This window comes from Acinonyx jubatus, chromosome D1 (genome assembly GCF_027475565.1).
Source record: "Acinonyx jubatus isolate Ajub_Pintada_27869175 chromosome D1, VMU_Ajub_asm_v1.0, whole genome shotgun sequence".
NCBI classification, from domain to species: Eukaryota; Metazoa; Chordata; class Mammalia; order Carnivora; family Felidae; genus Acinonyx; species Acinonyx jubatus.
This window is the reverse complement of record NC_069390.1, coordinates 106,813,465-106,835,610: the sequence shown is the minus strand read 5'-3', so window position 1 is coordinate 106,835,610 and position 22,146 is coordinate 106,813,465. Positions and strand designations below refer to the sequence as shown.

Below are 22,146 nucleotides of genomic sequence, written 5' to 3'. Positions count from 1 at the left end.
TCTGAAGTTGGCATCGTATCTTGCTGGTGGTGAGGTCACTGAAATCTTCTGACGAGGAGGGCAGTAAAGTGACTAGAAAGGCAGGAATTGAGCATTCTTGGGTCCCTAAACATGTCACAGCACAGAGCACCCAAGCCTTACCCTTAATCCCTAACATGAAACCCTGTTACAGAGGGAAGATGACAGAGAGAGGAGTCTGGAATCAGACCCGGTTTTCTAGATCAGACAACGGGATAGATCATAGTACGGTCAATCAAGACCCCAAACACAGCAGGAAAAGGCACATGTGGAAAGGAGAATAACTCCATTTCAAACATGCTGGATTCTGTTTCAACTATGAGACAGTCAAGGAAAAATATCCAGTAGGCAGTTTGGAGCTGGGAAAAAGGATGGGGTTGCAGAAATAAATGTGAGAACCAAGAGCATGGAGATGGTAACTGAAGGTGGGATATGAGTCATATTACTAAGACATGTCCCTAAAAAATGAAAACAGGGTGGAAAAAAAAAAAAACACTCTGGGAAACAACAACACTAAGGGGCCAGAGGAGGAAGAGGAATTAGAGATGGGGATAAAAGGGCATGGCCAGAGAAGAGGGAGAGAAAAAGGAAGAACATTCTGGAAGCAGAAGATGGCATTTCAAGGAGGAGGTTCTCTACCACTGGGGCCACGGCAAATTTCTCTTAACTGCTCCACTCTCCACAAATCCAGTCCCTACTGGGTAGCAGGAGTTAATGTTCCAGCTGCTAACCTGACGGGATCCCTCCCACGCTTCCTGACACCTTTCTGTGGGTCCCCTTTGCCCTTAGACGAAAGCCAAACTTGTAAATGGCCCACAGAGACACCCACCATCTGACCCCTGGCTTGCTTGCCTGTCTCATCTTGGACTCCTCTCTCACAGCTTTCATTCGCTCTATAGGGAAATCTCCATAGGAGAGTTAACATAGAACAAAGTATACTGTAGAGCCAACATGTATTTATGGATCTACCAGGGAGCTTAAAAACTAAAATACTGGCAACGTCAACATAGTCCCCTTGGGTTCTCCCCAGTGTCAGCTCTCTGGGGTAACTTCTTATTCCAGAACTTGGTATTTATCATTCCCTGCATTTACATATATTTTAATATTTCTGTAAATATCCCTAAGCAATAAAGTGTTGTTTTGCTTGTTTTTAAATTTTATAGAGACAGCATGATACGTATGTATACTTTTGCAACCCGCTATTTTGATCAACACTGTCTGAGCGTCATCCAAGTTGGTACGTTAGTTCTGGTTCAGTCCTTTCTACATGATCATATCACTTTATCCGTTCCCTTCCTGATATTTAGGTTGTATCCCTGTGTGTGTGTGTGTGTGTGTGCGCGCGCGCATGAATTTTTATTTAAAAAAAGCCTCCTCAAACATTCCTGTATATGCCTCCTGACGTACATATCTAAGGGTTTTCCTGGCATTCAGCAAATTGGTGCAAATGGCTTGTTGACGTGCCAAGACAGAATCTCCTCAGGATCGGGGTGCCTGGGGGGCTCAGTCGGTTATGCATCAGACTCTTGATCTCGGCTCAGGTCATGATTCCAGGGTCGTGGGAAGGAGCACTGCGTGCCGGGCTCTGTGCTGACAGTGTGGAGCCTGCTTGGGATTCAATCTCTCCCTCTCTCTGCTCCTCCCCCACTCTCGTTCATATGCTCTCACTCTCTCTCTCAAAATAAAGAAATAAACATTAAAAAAAAAAAGTCTCCTCAGGGACACCTGGGTGGCTCAGTCGGTTAAGCGTCCGACTTCGGTTCAGGTCATGACCTCACGGTCTGTGAGTTCGAGCCCCACGTCTGTGCTGACAGCTCAGAGCCTGGAGCCTGCTTGGGATTCTGTCTCTCCCCCTCTCTCTGCCCCTCCCCCACTCGCACTCTGCCTCCGTCTCAAAAATAAACAAACAAAAAAAAAATCTCCTCAGGATGGCCCGATAGGAACTACTCAGAGTACCCTACAAATAGAATGACCTCCTATGTTTCAGGAAGTTTAAAGGAATCATTTGCTCTGGAGAAATACCTAACAGTGGAATTGTTGCTCTTAGGGCAGAAGCATCTTCAGTTTTACTTGTTTTGCTTGAAGGTTCTTCAAAGGATTCTATTACTTCATGCAGAAATGTTGTTTACTCAGTTACTTTTCAGGTTAGGAACTGAAGGCACCCTCACCCTTTGAAGGGAAGAGTAAGATCAGTAACTGGCTAGAGGGAAAGGCATCTTTTTTTTTTTTTTAACGTTTTTATTTATTTTTGAGAGAGAGAGACAGAGCATGAGCAGGGGAGGGGCAGAGAGAGAGAGGGAAACACAGAATCTGAAGCAGGCTCCAGGCTCTGAGCTGTCGGCACAGAGCCCGACGTGGGGCTCGAACTCACGGACTGTGAGATCGTGACCTGAGCCGAAGTTGGACACTTAACCGATGGAGCCACCCAGGTGCCCCTGGAAAGGCATCTTTTTAAGGCTACTGAAGGACATTTTCATCCAGGTGAGTTCAGGACTTGCTCCCACAAGGGCAGCATTCTTTCTAGGAAGACTATTCCTATCACAGGCACATGAGGCGAAATGGGTCCAGGGGTTCTGACCTCTTCCTCTTGGGCTCACTTCTTTCTGAAGGAGACGCTGATTCTACATTTGAGGCCGCTCTATCCAAGACAAAAGAAATTTGCCACTTGGTCCGTATAGAACATTAGGAGTCTACAGAAGTTAAGGGGCCAAAGCCAAAATGAGGAAAAGTGTATGCATTTCGTGTCACTGTCCCCAGCCTCATACCTCCCCCTCTGGAATCATGAGAGGAAGGGTAGGTCAACAAAGAAATGGTTCCACTTTTCCTGCGTTTCAGTGTTCAACTGGTATCACTATAGCACACATTCTCAGCATAATCCTTACAACCCCGAGAAGAGGGACTACCCTCCTGTTCCAAACGAGGAAAATGACACGAATTCACCCACAGTCATACAGGGAGTAGAAGGCAGAGGAAGTCAGGGCTCTCAGCTTTTAAAAGATCAGGGGTGCAAATGTGCTTAAAGAAAAAGACCCAGGGAAACCTCTCCTCCCCTCCCCTCCCTGGGAGAAAGTCTCGGGAAGACAGGACTTTGGTGCTAATCCCTACTTTTTCTTACAGGGAAGAGACTGTGACCCAGAAGAAGGAAGTGTTTTGCCCCAGATGATACAGAAGCAGAATGGATGCCCAACTTTTCTGGTCATTAAATATCTGCTGTTCCCCCTGCAGCACACAGGTCTTGGGATAATACGTGAGATCATCCCTCATAGTTGGTATCTTCTTATTTTCTGTATCTCTCTCTCCTCACTCTCCTTCCCCCACATCCCTCTCTTCACCCTCCTTCACATCTCCATTATGATTTCAGAACAGAGCTTTTATTAGGAAACCCCGTCTCTGAAGGATCCCTGCACCCACCTTGCTGTCGGGAAAGGAGTCTAGCCCGATCTCTCTCCTACCAGTATGAACCTTCCTTCCCTGCACATCAGCGGGGAGCCGGGTGTCCAAAGTACAGGGCGCCAGAAAGCCAGTAAGTGGCCCATAACCTAACCAAAGCCAGAACATTTTTCACGTCCCACAATGGACTCAAAAGCAATTATAAATTTGAAATAAGTGAGAATAAGAAGTCTGGAAGCACTAAGCCCTGTTCACAAATTGACAGAATTCCTCCAGGAAGCTCACATCTGCAATCTAAAATAGCACAATTAAGCAAGCTGTCCTCCAACTAAAAAGTATCACCATTTTCTAAAAAAAAAAAAAAAAAAAGAAAGAAAAAGTCACAAATTGAGTACAGAGATTTAATGTTACAGGAATGCACTCCTCTTGGCTCCAAATCATAATGACCTCATCTATAATGGGAAAGCAAGAGAACAAGAGAGAGACAAGGAGGGAGAGGGAGAGAGATAGAGAGACAGGCTGAAATGGGTGGAGGTTGAACAAAGGGGGAAAGAAGAGAAAAATACTCTGACTTGCAGAGAGATACCAAAGGCCCCAAGACAAGTGCTGCTATGCCTTCACGCTGAATTGTCTGCGTTTCCCCACAAGGTCCTCGTTCATATGAATTCTGAACTGAGCACAGGGACTCTCCAACCCGTATCAAAACCTGTTCCATTCTGAGGGAAGCTGCCAGAAGCAACGTGCCTCTAACCATGGGATATGTCCTGTCACGAGTTTTCAAACGGAACCCCTCCTGTGGTGAACGTCAATGGCAGGATATGGTCCAACTCTAAGACATGTTTCCCGAGGTGGCTTCCGCGGTGGGAGCCAGGCTTCCAGAAAGTGGAGCAAACACGGGCTCTCGACCCTTGGGGCGCAGGCGCGGGAAAGTGGGTGGAAAATTGACTGAATATGGTCCCTGCTGACCACATTACCATTTGAATGCATTGTGTGAGTTTAAGAATATAAGGATTGAAAGAAAAGAAGAGTTTTAAAGTATTTTATTTCCCCTCTTCCTTCTTGCAGAAGACATAAGAATGCTTATCTTTATATTCCTCCCATTCCAAAATACAGACTCACGCACACACTGGTTACTGACACTGTACCTTCTGTCTCCTCTTATTCATTTATTCAGTCAGTAAGCTCGTCAGTCACGGATTCACCAAAGTCTGTTGGGTGCCTAACACCTGTCGAGCAAAAGGGATTTAGAATTGAAAGGGCCAAGTGTTTCCTGGTCCCAGACCCTATCCTATCTTGACCAGGTCAGGGGGCTCACGCTCTGTGCCCTGAACAGACACCACATCCCTCTATTGTAGCACCTGCCACACTGTTTCTGATTCTTCTCCAACCAACACTATACTCCGACAGAACACGGACAGCACATCCTCCATGGTTAACACAGTGCTTAATGGACATCCGCCATTTTTAAACATGCTAAGGAGCTTTTTGTCTGGTCTAGGAGCTAGACCTCCCAACACAACAACATGAGGAAGCGTCAGTGCCGAGCTGGGTGTGTGGCCAATGGGAAGAAAGGGTCCAGACTGCCCAGAGAAGGTTCACAGGGGATGAACCACTCGATTACGGACCAGAAAAGTGAGCAATTTCCAGGAAGATTCAGAAATGAAGAAAAAGCTATACGAGTTCTTGCCTACTTCAAACACCAGTTTTACATCAAATATACATGAGATGCAATGATTGGATTGATTCATTTCTTTAGCTTCTTGACTTGCAAAGTCAGACCAGTAGTCCTCCACTTGTGTGTATTAAAAAAAAAAAAAAAAAATCATTGGAGGATTAAAAACAAAACAAACAAAACAAGAAACACAACAAAACCCTGACCTCAAACCAGCTGAATCAGATTCTCAGGAGGTGGGGTCCAGATATCCTCCTTGCAGAGCCCCCTCGGTGAGTCTAACATGCAAGGAGGATTACAAACCGCTGAGTTAGTCTCTCCCTTTTATTTGAAGAAAAAGAAGAATCCTTGGGGCGCCTGGGTGGCTCAGTCGGTTGAGTATCCGACTTCGGCTCAGGTCATGCATGGTCTCACAGCTCGTGAGAGTGAGCCCTGGGTCGGGCTCTGTGCTGACAGCTCAGAGCCTGGAGCCTGCTTCAGATTCTGTGTCTCCTTCTCTCTCTGCCCCTCACCCACTCGCATTCTCTGTCTCTCTCAAAAATAAATAAACATTTAAAAACATTTTTTTAATAAAATAAAATTTAATTTAATTTAATTTAAAAAAAGAAGGGGCGCCTGGGTGGCGCAGTCGGTTAGCGTCCGACTTCAGCCAGGTCACGATCTCGCGGTCCGTGAGTTCGAGCCCCACGTCGGGCTCTGGGCTGATGGCTCAGAGCCTGGAGCCTGTTTCCGATTCTGTGTCTCCCTCTCTCTCTGCCCCTCCCCCGTTCATGCTCTGTCTCTCTCTGTCCCAAAAATAAATAAACATTGAAAAAAAAAATTAAAAAAAAAAAAGAAGAGTTCCAAACGACTCATAAAATGCATCGTTGGAATGCAAATGTCACGTTTTCCTTCACTTTATGTCTCAATCAATCTCTGCTGCTGCACTGCACATTGTCAGCTAAAGGCCAGATTCCATGAACAGGGCTAAAAGACTTGCACAGAGCACAGCTTCCTTGGGGAGATTTTAAAACCCACCCCTCTGTATTTACCTGCCACCTTGTACCATTTTTACCTGGTACAGAACAGTAACTTCCAGCCCTTCTATAAAAATCCTGTTACACATCTGAAAAGAAATACTCGTTCAGACCAAATCTTCTCATTTAGCATCTAGATTAGCCAGTGTCTATTACGAGAGCATTTTAAAGTATACTGCAGCAGGCTAGAAAATTAGTAAGTAGTCGTTATTACCCAGTGAGAAGCAGCCTCAATGACAGGTTATATTCTTCCTATGTCTACATTTCTATGATTCAAAAATTTAGCCATTTGTGTATCGTCTAATTCTAATTAAGGCACAAGGAGCCAGCGCTTTGGAAGAACCCCCGTTCTCGTGCGAAAAGGCATCACCAAGATCACAAAAGCCAAATTTCAAAGACTGGAAAGTGTACTAGTACACATCATTACCTCGAAGGCAAGCAAGGAACCACTAGATTACGTCCTATTTCAGGTAGCAGAGCTCTAGAATGGTGGATGCTTCCCATTCTGAGGTCTCTCAGCTCTAGGAATCCATGGAACGAATGGCAGTCGTCTGGTCGGAATCTGGTTTTGACACTTCAAAAGACTGAACGGTACTTCTGACCATTGCTGGCAAGAATGCAAAATGAATCGGTCGTTACTGGGGGCATGACAGGGAGGGCGTTTCTAGCAGTTTCACTTCTAGGGGTCTGTCGCAAAGATACTCTGGCAAAAACACAAAAGGCGTGCATACAGGCTCTTCACTGTGGCGCTATCTGTAACGGTAAAAGACTAACGAAAAACCCTAAATGTCTGACAACAGGGAGCCAGCCAATAAACACAAAGGAGTGGTGTATTGCTATAAAAAGTGAGGCAAGCATCTCTGTAAACTGTCATACAGTGACCACCAGGACCGCCTTTAAAAAGAAGCAAATGTGGACGACAAAGGGTATGGAGTGCTAACGTTTACCTCTATCTGTTATTTTTAAGTGTAAAGATAAAACACAAACTGTTTTCAAAGCTATCTATAGGTCAGGAAAGACAGCAAACTAAAATATAATGTCTAATACACCTTGCTTTATAGATTTGTCTTAGGAGCCTTGTAAATGTTTTAGATTATAATCACAGAGCAAAAATTGAAGTTTCAAAAAGCCATACCTAAAATAAAAACCAAAATGTTACATGACTTAAGGATGTTTTAAGTTGATAGCAAAACCAAGTAGAGAGGAATTATTTCAAGTGATTTAAAAAAAAAATTTTTTTTTTTTAAGTTTATATATTTTTGAGAGAGAAAGAGTGGGTGGAGGCAGAGAGAAAGAGGGAAAGAGAGAATCTCAGGCAGGCTCTGCACTTGTCAGCAAGGAGCCCGACGCGGGGCTCAAACCCAAAAACTGTGAGATCGCGACCTGAGCTGAAATCAAGAGTTGGACGCTTAACCTACTGAGGCACCCAGGTGCCCCTCAAGTGACTTTAAAACACACTGATTTGACAGTACATTCCTAATGGAATCTACCAAAGAAACAACAAGAACTGTAAAATCTCTCAAACTGTTTGGAGGTACTACTGACATTAATTTGAGGTTGCGTGTATATACTATGAAATAAAGCAGGAAAAAATTATGCTGGTGTTATCGATTTATAGTATAGGAAAAAGGAGATGAAGATATAAGACTAAATAGGGTACACTAAAAACCCTTATAGTTCTGAACTTTACTGAACGCCAGAATTAACTCATAAGGCATTTTATATGTTTTAAAAATGTGTAATGCTATCCCTATCCCCGGAAAAGCCAGTCAAAAACAATGACCGACCAGCAATCATGAAAACTCTTAGAGCCCGGATATGGCAACTAGATAACTATTTCCCAGAAAAAAGAACTAGGAATCCCTGGAGAATGGTTGATTTCTGACCTGGGGCTAGAAATGTACAAAATCAGTCTGGAATACCTTGTCACACCAGATGTCAAGGTGGTGATCAAAAGACTACTGGAGTCATGACAAAAAGACAATCTGTACATCAAGAAGAACAACTGCAAAGGATTGAGATGCCTCAAATATGTTTCAATCCATGAGTTAGTAAGCAATGATTAAAATTTTTAAAAACAAAACTCACTGGTCATCTTTGAAGGATGCTAGGGAATCAACAGCCCATTATTTTGAAAACTGATACAGACAGAGGAAGCAAACATTCACCCCGCCCTTTGTACACAAATGATGCCTCAGGGTAATGAGTGGATGACAGTTTGGTTTTTTTGAAATATGTGGATAATTAAAAACAGAATGACAGAAATACAATGGCTTACAACTCCTAATAAAATAATGAATCGAGGCAATAAACATCAATAGCTCCTCCCGATGGCAAGCTACAATACCTATGAAATATCCCTGCCAGAAAAAAACAGGACCACAAGGTGTTTAATGAGATCTGGGGACCAGGTCAATGAAAATATTATGGAGAATCTATGGATTTGGATGGGAAAAAAAATACATCCTGATTTTCAGTAACATTTAACTGAAGGTTAACATTCCCTCCAATTATAAACACAGGCAACAAACTATAGTAGTATCTAAGACTGGGCCACCAACGCATCATAAGCATTCACTGATCGTTTGACCACTGTTGCTGAAATTCAAAATATCACTTACATTCATCACTACTCCAAAATTATTATAGTTAGATACCCATTGTGAGATCTCTTATTTAATGTGTTCTTTTCATTTTTTTATTTTATTTTACTTTTTTAAAGAGAACCCGAGCAGGGGATGGTAAAGAGAGAGAGAAAGAAAGGATCCCAAACAGATTCTGCACTGAGCGTGGAGCTCGATCCCACGACCCTGGGATCATGACCTGAGCCAAAATCAAGACTCAGCCACTCAACCAATGAGCCACCCAGGAACCCCTAATGTGTTATTTAAAAGAAACATATAGAGGCACCTGGGTGGCTCAGTGGGTTAAGCGACCAACTTTGGTTCAGGTCATGATCTAACCATCTATGGGTTCGAGCCCCATGTTGGGCTCTGTGCTGACAGTTCAATGCCTGGAACCTGCTTCAGATTCTGTGTCTCCCTCTCTCTGCCCCTCCCCTGCTGGCGCGCGCTCTCTCTCTCTCTCTCCCAAAAATAAATAAACATTTAAAAAAGTCTTTAAAAGAAATATATTTTTTTAATATATGAAATTTATTGTCAAATTGGTTTCCATACAACACCCAGTGCTCATCCCAAAAGATGCCCTCTTCAATACCCATCAACTACCCTACCCTCCCTCCCACCCCCCCATCAACCCTCAGTTTGTTCTCAATTTTTAAGAGTCTCTTATGCTTTGGCTCTCTCCCACTCTAACCTCTTTTTTTTTTTTCCTTCCCTCCCCCATGGGTTTCTGTTAAGTTTCTCAGGATCCACATAAGAGTGAAAACATATAGTATCTGTCTTTCTCTCTATGACTTATTTCACTTAGCATAAAAAAAAATTTTTTAAAGAAACATTAACATATATCACAATGTTTTTATTTTTAATTTTTTAATGCTTTTATTTATTTTTGAGGAGAGAGCGAGCGAGAGAGAGCAAGCACAAGTGTAACAAGGGCAGAGAGAGGGGGAGACACAGAATCCAAAGCAGGCTCCAGGCTCTGAGCTGTCAGCACATAGCCTGATGTGGGGCTCGAACCCAAGAACTCTGAGATCATGACCTGAGCCAAAGTTGGATGCTCAACCGACTGAGCCACCCAGGTGCTCCTCATGACGTGTTTTTAATAGTTAATACCCAAATAGATGTAACTGGTTTCCATTATAATCCTACATATGTTATTTTATGCATTTAAAAACATTTTTGTTTATTTACTTTAAATTTTTTTAATATTTATTTATTTTTGAAAAAGAGAGAGAGCATACAAACGCACACAACAGGTGAGTAGGGGAGGGACAGAGAGAGGCAGGGGAACAGAAGATCCCAGGCAGGATCTGTGCTGACAGCAGAAAGCCCGACACAGGGCTCAAACTCACAAACTGTGAGATCATGACCCGGACCGAAGTGGGATGTTCAACCAACCAAGCCACTCAGGAGTCCCTAAAAACATATTGAGAAGGAAATATTGTAAACCCACCAGAAAGATACAGTCAGCAAAACCCAGGATGTGGTCACCTCTACATGACAAACTGTTTCTTCAGAAATAAAGTGCAAGAAAAAAAGAGCGAGACGAAGCCTACAGAAGAAAGAGATGTCAACAAAGCAACCTGTTGAAATGGATGGACTTGCACGCATTTTGATGTGAAGAAACTATTTTAAAAATTATGTGATAGTTGGGGAAACTTGAACATGGACTAGATATTGGATATTAAGGAGTTATTGCTAACTTTTAGGTGGAACAATATATGACTATGCTTTTTAAGCCCTTATCTTTTAGAGAGTAATACTGAAATATTTATGCATGAAGTTGTATGATGCCTGAGATTTACTTTCAGATAACCTAGAAGGGAGGAAGTGGAGAGGTATAAGTGAAAACAAGATGAGCTGATAAGTATCACAAATGGGTGACAGGCAAAAATAAACTCAAAATGGATAAAAGATCTAAATGGAAGACCTGAAACCATAAAAATCCTAGAGGAGGACATAGGCAATAAGCTCTCTGACACCAGCCTCAGCAACATTTTTCTAAATAGGCCTATATGTCTCTTCACGCAAAGGAAATAAAAGCAAAAATAAACTGTTGGTACTACAAAATAAAAGACTTCTACACAGCACAGGAAACAATCAACAAAACTAAAAGGTAACTTAATGAGAGAAAATATTTGCAAATGACATATCTGATAAAGGGTTAGTGTCCAAAACATATAAAGAACTTATACCATTCAACACCAAACAAACAAACAAAACAAATAATCTAATTTAAAAATGGGCAGAAGTGGGGTGCCTGGGTGGCTGAGTCAGTGGAGTGTCCGACTGGCTCAGGTCATGATCTCACAGTTCATGGGTTCGAGCCCCATGTTGGGCTCTGTGATGACAGCTCTGAGCCTGGAGCCTGCTTCAGATCTGTGTCTCCTTCTCTCTCTACCCCTCCCCGGCTCATGCTCTATCCCTCAAAAATAAATAAAACATTAAAGAAAAAATGGGCAGAAGACATGAACAGTTATTTCTCCAGAGAAGACATCCAGATGGCCAAGAGACACATGAAAAGATGCTCCACATCACTCATCACCAGGGAAATACAAATCAAAACCACAATGAGATACCACCTCACACCTGTCAGAATGGCTACAATCAAAAACACAAGAAATAACAAGTGTTATGGAGAGAAAGGAACCCTCTTGCACTGTTGCTGGGAATGCAAACTGGTGCAGCCACTCTGGAAAACAGTATGGATGGTCCTCAAAAAGTTAAAAGTAGAACTACCCTACGATCCAGTAATTGCACTACTGGGTTATTTGCCCAAGAAATAAAAAAACACAAATTCAAAGGGATACATGCACCCTTATGTTTATAGCAGCATTATTCATAATAGCCAGGTTATGGAAGCAGCCCAAGTGTCCATCAATTGCTGAATGGATAAAGAAATTATACATATATATATACACACACACACACACACACACATATATATATAATATTAGCCATAAAACAGAATGAAATCTTGCCATATGTAACAACACAGATGGAGCTAGAGAGTATAATACCAAGCGAAATAAAACACAGAAAAACAAATACTATACGATTTCACTCATATGTGGCATTTAAGACACAAAACAAATGAGCAAACGGGAAAAGAGAGAGAGAAAAACCAAAAAACAGACTCTCGACTATAGAGAACAAACTGATGGTTACCAGAAGGGCGGTAAGTCAGGGGATGGGTGAAGGAGGTGATAGGGATTAAGGAGAGCACTTGTCACGATGAGCACCAGGTGATACAACACTGTGTGTTAACCGTACTGGAATTAAAAAGTAATTTAAAAAGGGGTGGCTCAGTGGATTAAATATCTGACTTCGGCTCAGGTCATGATCTCGCGGTTCATGGGTTTGAGCCCCATGTCGGGCTCTTGGCTGACAGTTCAGAGCCTGGAGCCTGCTTTGGATTCTTGTCTCCCTCTCTCTCTCTCTGCCCCTCTCTGCTCCCACTCTCTCTCTCTCTCAAAAATAAACATTTAAAAAATTTTTAAGAAGTAATTACAAAAAAGAAAATAGGTAACAGGTACATCACAGCAGGCAACCATCTCTACTTCTATTTCAATGTTCCCATAATGAAGTTTTTTCTAAGCATAACAGAAACCCTACATTATCCATGATAAGGCTGTGCAGACTCACCAAAACATCACATGTATTTGCTTACAGCTATAATTACTCCAACCAAGGGTGCTAACACTCATTCTCTCTTGCTAACAGAAGCTTTGGTGTCTGATTAAAAGGGAAAGATAATAAATAAATTCATTATTACTTTTAAACGTGCAGAGTAAAGGAGTTTCAAAAATCTTTCAAAATATAGAATTCGGGAAAAATAATAAGTTTATAATGGAGAAAAACCCTGAAGATTGCTGACCTAATAAAAAATATCTTATACTATATTCTATTTAGTATATGTGTTTGGCTCCCCGGGTAGGTTGTAGGCTCCTAAAAGGCAGAAACGATGATGTTTTCATTTTTATCGAGTATGTGAATCACTATGGGCTGGCTGAACTGTTACAGAGGTGAAAAAGGCCACCAGAGGAAGAGTCCTTTCTGAAGCCTCTCTCAGGCTCTCTGCAGCAGGGGGTGGGTGGGGAGGTGGGGACTATAATGGATTACAAAAAAAAAAAAAGCAATCATTCTGCGATGTAACTTGGAAATGCATCAACCCAAGTGTGAGCGGAAAGCATTCAACTTTAAAACGAAAATGTAAAATGAGCTGCAATGCATGCTGAAACGGATGGAGTGATAGTGCTCGGTGCTGCTGGACGATATAAATTCTAGAAAAAGCAAACGTGGCAAGTTATCCATTTCTCCAGTCCTGCAGAGGAGCAAGAGTGCCCTGATCTTTTAACAAGTCACTCATGGGGTGCCTGAGTGGCTCAGTCAGTTAAGCATCCGACTTTGGCTCAGGTCATGATCTCACAGTTCATGGGTTTCAGCCCCGCATCGGGCTCTGTGCTGACAGCTCAGAGCCTGGAGCCTGCTTCGGATTCTGTGTCTCCCTCTCTCTCTCTGCCCCTCCCCTGGTCATGCTCTGTCTCCCTTTCTCTCAGAAATAAAAGAACATTAAAAAAATTATTAACAAGTTGTTCATAATTGGAAGGCAGATACCAAGAGTGTAAACAGAAGCATGGGTGTCACGAAGGTGGAGGGCGGTGGTTTGGCAGACAAGTAATTTCTTTTGTCGTTGTTCAAGATTCACCAAGCAACTTCAGACCTCCCATTTCCTAAGTAGACTTTTCTGTTGGGAGAGTCCTCCCGGCAGCAGCTATCCAAATGACAGCAACAATTCTCATGATAAATTTAATACATTTATTTTCAGGCATAAATGTGAGTTTGAACAGCAAGAATCATTTTAGGTAGAGCATGGTGACCACCCCTCCCCCCCAGTGATTTTCCAGACATAGAAAACTGGAATATTCCACCAAGGGACAGAGGTTCAGATGTCAGCTTTCTGATCTACAGTGCCAGAAGCATGTGCCAAAACCACAGTCTGGTACTTAATGAAGTAAAGAAGCAAGCTCTTCCAAAAATTGCCCCATAAATTATTGTAACACCCATCACATTTCTTATATTTATGATTATTATACAGAACAATGGAACAGGACACTTCTGAAATTACCAAAACATTTTCCCTCTACTTATCTTCACAGTATGTCCTATGGAACGTCTTAGACTAGAGGGGAGGCGGGGCTAACTGATTCTCCAGTGTTCTGTAACAATACAACAGAAGTTGAGAGAAGAACAAACCTAGTGTGGGTCTAAATGCAGCAAGGCACCCATCCAATTACACCCAGTCACTTTATAATTCAGGACAGGGCGCCTGGGTGGCTCAGTCGATCAAGCGTCCTACTTCGGCCCAGGTCATGAGCTCACGGTTTGTGAGTTCGAGCTCTGTGTCGGGCTCTGTGCTGACTCTCTGTGCTTCAGAGTCTATGTCTCCCTCTCTGGCTGCCCCACCCTTGCTCATACTCTGTGTCTCACTCTCTCAAAAAATGAATAAATGTTAAAAAAAAATTTAATTGTAATTCATGATGTTGTCACCCAGTATGAACTTCAACCTCTGGACCTCCCAATGCTGCTCATTCCCAGAACTGTTTCATTTTATTCTGACTCTGTGGGAACAAGGGCGGGGTACTAGTGGAAGGGGTAAGAAGTCAGTGACTAGAATGATTGATGGGTCAAACTGCTTGGTTGAGCCTTAAAATTAACAGAGAATTTAGGTAGGACTATGGGACATTTTTTTGTTTTTTTCTTCTTTACCCCTTTTGTATGTATCGAATTTTCTAACAAGGAGAAATCTATTTTTTCAAATCTGTGTTCCTTCTTAAAAGAACCAGGAAAGTGAAGGGACCAGAAGCAAGCACAAAGAATAACATTAGAACACTTCTTGGGGACACCTGAGTGGCTGAGTCAGTTAAGCATCTGACTTCAGCTCAGATCATGATCTCCAGGTTCGTAAGGTCAAGCCCCACGTCGAGCTCTTTGCTGACAGATCGGAACCTGGAGTCTACTTCAGATTCTGTATTTCCCTCTCTCTCTGCCCCTCCCTGCTTGTGCTCTGTCTCTCTCCCTCTCTCAAACATAAACATTAAAAAAGGTGTTTTTTTTAATTTGGAAAAAAAAAAAAAAAGGCTTCCTGACTCCTCATTTTGAATCCTTGTGCTAATCTGGACCCAGAGCTCACCTTTTCTCTTTTGTTTCTCCCCCAACCTCCTCATGACCTGTGATTCTTTGTTGACAATTCAGGGTTTCCAAACTGCTGACTTAATGCTCCCTGGATTTGCCAACGGGGCATCCATCATTATCAAATATTATTTATTTATTACATTCATGCTAATGGACAGCATCCGAATACCTGACTGTATGCCTTCCACGGTGCCTCGCAATTTACAAACCTTTTCTGTACCCTATCGTATTTAATTGTTGATCCACCGGAAAGTGCTGTTGGGTTACAGATGAAGAAATGGAGGCTGGGAGAGGTGAAATGGGTCACCCAACAGATGTTGTCCAAAAGGGGCAGAATCAGGTACAAAATACAAACCCCCAGCATAAGTAAAGTGCATTTGCTAAGCCGACTATGTCCCCTTCTACATGATTCTGTTACAGTAACTTCAAAACAGAGGGCCCATTCCTTTTTTTTCCTCTCTCTAACCAATTTGATGAAAATGAGTGAAGCTGAAAAAATACAGGATCGTGTGACTGCCATCTCTGTTGTAAATGTCTGGCCTTTTATCTGATCGTTGAACATGACTCCAATATTATATTTTCCTATATATATTTAAAATGGATAATACATTCCTTAATAACTGCAGACTGGTTATCACAGAACTAAGTCAGTTACTATAGAATTATAATTATTTTGTATTTTACTTGGAATTTTGCGTGCAAATATATCCTAACACATTCTGATCACTTATTTTTTTACATTTATTTCTTTTTGAGAGACAGAGAGAGAGAGAGAGAGACAGAGCACTAGTATGGGAGGGGCAGAGAGAGAGAGACAGAGAATCCAAAGCAGGCTCCAGGCTCCAAGCCATCAGCACAGAGCTGGATGCAGGGCTCAAACTCCCAAAATGTGAGGTCATGAGCTGAGCCAAAGTCAGATGCCCAACTGGCTGAGCCATCCAGGCGCCCCTTGACTTTTGTTTTTTAAATGTCTATTTTTGAGAGAGAGAAAAAGCACAAGAGAGGGAGGGATTCAAGGGGGGGGGGGGGGATCCTCACTGATAGCAGCAAGCCTGACATGGGGCTTGAATTCACAAACCTCGAGATCATGACCTGAGCTGAAGTCAGATGCTCAACCGAGAGCCACCCAGGCGTCCCTGCAATACCTGTGAACTTTAATCATCACGATATCATTCCACAGCCAATAAGAGAAAGCTACCAATATCAAATCCTCTGGAAAATTAGAGTTTGGCAGAAAATCAAACAGATGCTAGTTGAAGGGGCCAGCACTCATTGCCCTGATTGGTTACTGAACCTTAAAACACACACACACACACACACACACACACACACACACACACACACACACAGAAGGAAGTATGCAGAGAGAGAGAGAGACAGAGAACAGCCACTTCAAGTATTTGAAGGTAACCACACCTATGGACTGGACAGAGCACACCCGGAAAACCGCAGCCTGGTCTAAGGGAGCTGGTCTGTGTCAAAGATGATCAAGTCAAGTTTCTCTCTGTGTCCGTCCTGACGAGAGGGGACAGCCCTTGCAGTGGTATACCACCCCGGGACTTCTACCTACACACCAGAGAATTCTGGGAGAAGTCTGGTCTACTCGATGGAAACACTCCAACCTGGCAGGCAACCTCAACAACCCACAGTGATCTACTTTTATGACCGCCTTCTTAATGGCATCCAGTTCAATTCAACAAATATCTGTCACCACCTAGCAGGTTCCTGATACTGCCAGCCTCCGGGAGGACAGAAATTACCGGCCCTGCCTTCATCAAATTCACAATACAGCAGGGAAGACAAACACCAAAGAAGCAGTCTGATTTATTTCCTTTAGCATAATACCCTCTAGGTCCACCCATTTTGTCAAAAATGGTACGATGGATGGGACCTAACCTAATCTGAGATTTCTTGGGAGGCTTTACTCATGAAGTGATATTTCATCTGAGACCTGATGAATAAAGACAAGCTGTTTGGGTCAAGAGAAAGGCTTTAATAGGAATGCTGAGCCAGCAGAGGGAACGACTCACTTTGTCAATAACCCACCTTAACTGGAGCTCCTAGACGGAGCTCATCCAAAGGAATGAGCAGCTACCTAATCTCTTTCAAACAGATCCCGCAAGTTAAAAAGGGTCTAGCAATTCTTGGTTGATTATTTCAAACACCACGTGCAAAAGTTGTGGGTTAGGAGCTGAGAAAAGATTTCCTTGACGTTTTATGAATTATTGTTTACATTTTCACCAGCATCTAGGTGGTCTTTGAGCTCTAATTTCTTTTGTTGTTGTTATTGTAGTTAAAGGTTTATTTATTTATTTTTGGAAGAGACAGAGAGAGAGGGAGAGAGAAAGCAGAGGAGGGGCAGACAGAGATGGAGACAGAGAATCCCAAGCAGGCTCCGGGCCATCAGCACAGAGCTTGACGTGGGGCTCGATCTCATGAACCGCGCGCAAGATCATGACCTGAGCGGAAATCAAGAGTCAGACGCTTAACTGACGGAGCCTCTCATGTGTCTCTGTGCTCTACTTTCTCACTGGAACCACTTTTAGATTCTACACCAATGTGTGACATTGGTGTAGAAGAGAGTAGGGAGAACAGTGGCTCCTCAAAAGTGCCCACGCCCTAGGTTCCTGGAGCCTGTGAATGGGTCACCTTACATGCTGCGATATAATAAGAAATATATGCTTTAATCTTGGCTCCCCACCAAAGCTCTTTCCTCAGTGATAAGAAAGAAGCACCTTCTGTCTTCAGAACCAGCCCGTTTCAATCACACCCCAGTTTACGTTAATGAGGTGACTTTTGGAAAGCTCTTAAGGGGGTGGGGAGCTGGTTACCAAGGGAACCAATTTATGATTAAAGGTGTGTAACCTTGAGCCCCACCGGAGGGAGAGAGGGGGCTTGAGGTTGAGTTAATCACGAATGACCAACGATTTAATCACCTGTGCCTATACGATGACGTCTTCCATAAAAATCCTAACCGAAGGACTGAGACCTCCCAGGTTGGTGGACATAGTGACGTGCTGGGAGGGTGAAGTTCCACGCCCTTTCCCCTCGCACATTCCCTGCCCTACGCATCTCTTCCATCTGGCTGTTCGTGAGTTGTATCTTTTCATGATAAACTGGTAGTTTAATAAATAAGCTGTTTTCCTGAGTTCTGTGAGCCAATCCAGCAAATTATTGAACCTGAGGCGGGGGGTCATGAGAACCCCCTGTACAAGGCGACAGCCTGGGACTCACAACTGGTGTCTAAAAAGCGGGGTCCATGGGGCACCTGGGTGGCTCAGTCAGTTAAGCGTCCGACTTCGGCTCAGGTCATGATCTCGCAGTTTGTGAGTTTGAGCCCCGTGTGGGGCTCTGTGCTGACAGCTCAGAGTCTGGATCCTGCTTCGGAGTCTGTGTCTCCCTCTCTCTCTGCCCCTCCCCCTCTCTCACTCTATCTCCTTCTCTCAAAAATAAAACGTTAATTAGAAAGTTAAAAATAAATAAATAATAAAAAACGGGGGGTCGGGAGCCGGGAGAGGGCAGTCTTGAGGGACTGAGCCCTTAACCTGTGGGGTCTGTGCTAACTCCAGGTAGTTAGTGTCATAACTGAATGGTGAGACACCCAGTTTCGGTCTGGAGAATTGGAGAATTGGTGGATGTAGGGAAAACCCGCATACATTTGTGGTCAGAAGAAGTGAGTGTAGGAAAACACAGGTTTTTCCTTTTACGTGGTGAAAGGGCCTTTGCAATTGTGACGACCGTTTGAGGGGGGCGGGGGGAGACTTCATCCTGGAGTATCTGGCGAGGCCCCATCCGATCACAGAAGTCCTTAAAGGGAGAACCTTGCCCAGCTGCAGTCAGGAGACATGACCACAGAAGCAAAGTCAGCCGGTCAGAGACACAGGCAGCACTGCCGGCTTTGACGATGGAGCGGGCGCCAGGAGGCACAGAGTGCAGGCCACCTCCAGAAGCAGAAAAGGACAACAATCCATTCTCTCCAGAACTCCCAAAAGAGAATGCAAGGTCCCTGCCAAATGCCTCGATTTTAGCCCAGTGAGACCCGCGTCAGATGTGTGTCCTACAGAACTGTCAGACAATAAACATATTGTTTAAAACCACTAAGTTTGTCAGGTCACGATCTCACGGTCCGTGAGTTCGAGCCCCGCGTCGGGCTCTGGGCTGATGGCTCAGAGCCTGGAGCCTGTTTCCGATTCTGTGTCTCCCTCTCTCTCTGCCCCTCGCCCGTTCATGCTCTGTCTCTCTCTGTCCCAAAAATAAATAAACGTTGAAAAAAAAATTTTTTAATAAATAAATAAATAAAACCACTAAGTTTGAGGGGCGCCCGGGTGGCTCAGGCGGTTAAGCATCGGACTTCAGCTCGGGTCATGATCTCGCGGTTTGTGTGTGTGAGCCCCATGTCGGGTTCTCGGCTGACAGCTCAGAGCCTGGAGCCTGCTTCGGATTCTGTGTCTCCCTCTCTCTCTCTCTCTCTGTCCCTCCTCAACTCATGCTCTGTCTCTCTCTCTCTCAAAAATAAATAAACATTTAAAAAAATTTAAACCACTAACTTTGTGGTGATTTGACAGCAATAGAAGAGTAATACACTAGGTCAGCAATGGGTATGATACCCTAAAATAACACATGAATCATAATGTTCTAACTATTTATATTCATCTCAATGAATTCCCTTTGTAACAAGATAGTTACAGCAAATAAACAGGAATCTCTTAAACAACTGCAGACAAAGCTGATCAGGAGCCTTCCTGGATTAAACCACTTTCATCATTTGCCAGGGAGAAAATAAATCCATGTCACCAAGCCACAAACTACTGAACTAGTTTTATGCAAACCAGCAAAAGTAAAAATTGTAAACTAAGTGATCCCTTCTTGAACATTGTCCTACATGACTCTTAAACAGTCAAGAACACAGGGGAAACATTAATACCGTCTATGCCATAAAAGGACGGGAAACTAGTGGGTAACAGTCACTGTATTAAGATCTAACATATATTTATATTTTTTAATGTTTATTTATTTTTGAGAGAGGGAGAGAGAGAGAGCGCTAGTGGGGGAGGGGTAGGGACAGGGGGCGACAGAGGATCCAAAGCAGGTTCTGAGCTGACAGCAGAAAGAGTCCAATTCAGGGCTCAAACTCACTAAGCTCTTGTGTATATTAACTTACTGGATTTTCATAAACCCTAAAATGCAGGTGTCATTTTGCCAAAATTCCAGGGTCTTTTAACAAGGTTCATAGGATAAACAAATAACAGCAGTGGATTAACATCCAAATAAGATTCTTGGGGCCCCTGGGTGGCTCAGTTGGCTGGGCCTCTGACTTCAGCTCAGGTCATGATCTCGCAGTTTGTGAGCTTGAGCCCCGTGTCAGGCTCTGTGCAGACAGCTCGGAGCCTGGAGCCTGCTTTGGATTCTGTGTCTCCCTCTCTCTGTCCCTCCCCCGATGACACTCTGTCTCTCTCTCTCTCTCAAAAGTAAACAAACGTTAAATAAAAATTAAAGATTCTAAAGCCTGTGTTCTTTCTATTCTGTTACGCCAAGAAAATAACTGTGGGAAGAAAGTAAGAAATGTGCTCAGTTCCAGAATGCCGACCTCTCAAACCCTATGGCATTTGGGTTGTAGCCGTCTTTCCCCCACTTTCCATACTCTGTCTGGAGTGTTTTATATGTGTGTTGCATTTGCTTCACTAGATTATAAATGCAGAAACTATGTCAGGGATATTTTTGTGCCCCCATGCATATATGTATCTATACAATATCTAACAATGTTACTATTACTGTTCTTGTTACTATTGTAACTATTATTATTGTTACCATTGTTACTATCAACAGTGAAAATAGAGGCCAGAGTGGCTCAGTCCGTTAAGCATCCAACTTCAGCTCAGGTCATAATCTCACAGCTCGTGAGTTTGAGCCCTGCATCCGGCTCTATGCCGACAGCTCAGAGCCCGGAGCCTGCTTTGGATTCTGTGTCTCCCTCTCTCTCTGCCCCTCCCTCACTAACGTTTTTTTTTCTCTCTCTCTCAAAAATAAATAATTATAAAAAAATTTTTTTAAGCAGTGAAAATAGTATCTACCACATTGAGCGTGCCCTATCCATGTACCAAGCACGGGCCCAACAATTTCACATTTCACTGTCCTAATTCATGCAACCCTGCCAACAATCCTATGAGGTAGATGCTATGATTAGTGCCATTTGTAAAGAAACTGAGGCCCGGAGATCGCACAACGTGCCCCATGTCACACAGCTAGCAAATCGTAGAAGCTGGGGAGCAATCCAGGCAGTGTGTCACTGTCCCCCAGGAAGAACACTGCTCACGACTATTAGGGCCTCAAACACCTTTCCCACGATCCTAACAAAGGTGAGGCAGCTTCATAAAAATAAGCGTGTGTCACGTGGCACAGTAAGTGCTTATGCATGTTACTCCACTTAAATCTCACAAAACCTCTCCTGAGATAGGGATTGTGTGGACAGCTGTCCCAGTGAGAAACTCGCCCAAGGTCAGAAACTCAGTAATCTGTACTTTTCCCATCCTATGCACGGCCTCCCTGAGAATAAAATAAGTCCTGTAATATTGAATAGTCTGACACCATGCAAGGAGATCAAGTGACACCAATTAACCCTGCATCTCTGACAGTAGGCACTGATGAGCACAACCCACTTGACGTCATGTTCAACGATTATTTGAATAAGGGGTGTTCTAATGAAAACGAGAGAGGGCAGGGGCAGCGGGGTGGCTCAGTCGGTTAGGCGTCTGACTTTGGCTCAGGTCACGATCTCGCCGTCTGGGAGTTCGAGCCCCACGTCGGGCTCTGCGCTGACAGCTCAGAGCCTGGAGCCTGCTTCAGCCTGCTCCCCACTTCATACTCTGTGTCCGTCTCTCTCTCTCTCTCTGCCTTTCCCCCACTCGTGCTCTCTCTCCCTCTCTGTCTCCCCAACTCTCTTTCTCAAAAATAAATAAACATTAAAAAAACTTAAAAAAAAGGGGCGCCTGGGTGGCCCAGTTGGTTGAACATCCAACTTCAGCTCAGGTTCGTGAGTTCAAGCCCCATGTCAGGCTCTGTGCTGACAGCTCAGAGCCTGGAGCCTGCTTCGGATTCTGTGTCTTCCTCTCTCTCTGCCCCCCACTTAATACTCTGTGTCCGTCTCTCTCTCTCTGTCCTTCCCCCACTTGTGCTCTCTCTCCCTCTCTGTCTCCCCCACTCTCTTTCTCAAAAATAAATAAACATTAGAAAAATT

At 43.6% G+C, this 22,146-nt stretch overlaps 1 protein-coding gene across 6 annotated transcripts in view; it reads right to left on the bottom strand.

The window, feature by feature from the left end:
• SLC35F2 (solute carrier family 35 member F2) overlaps nt 1-22,146 on the bottom strand; it is an 86,579-nt gene that overhangs the window by 21,183 nt on the left and 43,250 nt on the right. The window contains exon 1 of one of the 6 annotated variants that reach the window (XM_053204159.1): nt 6,524-8,135. The exons of the other annotated variants lie outside the window; for them this stretch is intronic. Coding sequence (XP_053060134.1) covers nt 6,524-6,600 — 77 coding nt within the window. The 5' untranslated portion in view covers nt 6,601-8,135. Of the gene's footprint in view, nt 1-6,523; nt 8,136-22,146 lie in introns of those variants that run through there. 6 annotated transcript variants of the gene reach the window in all.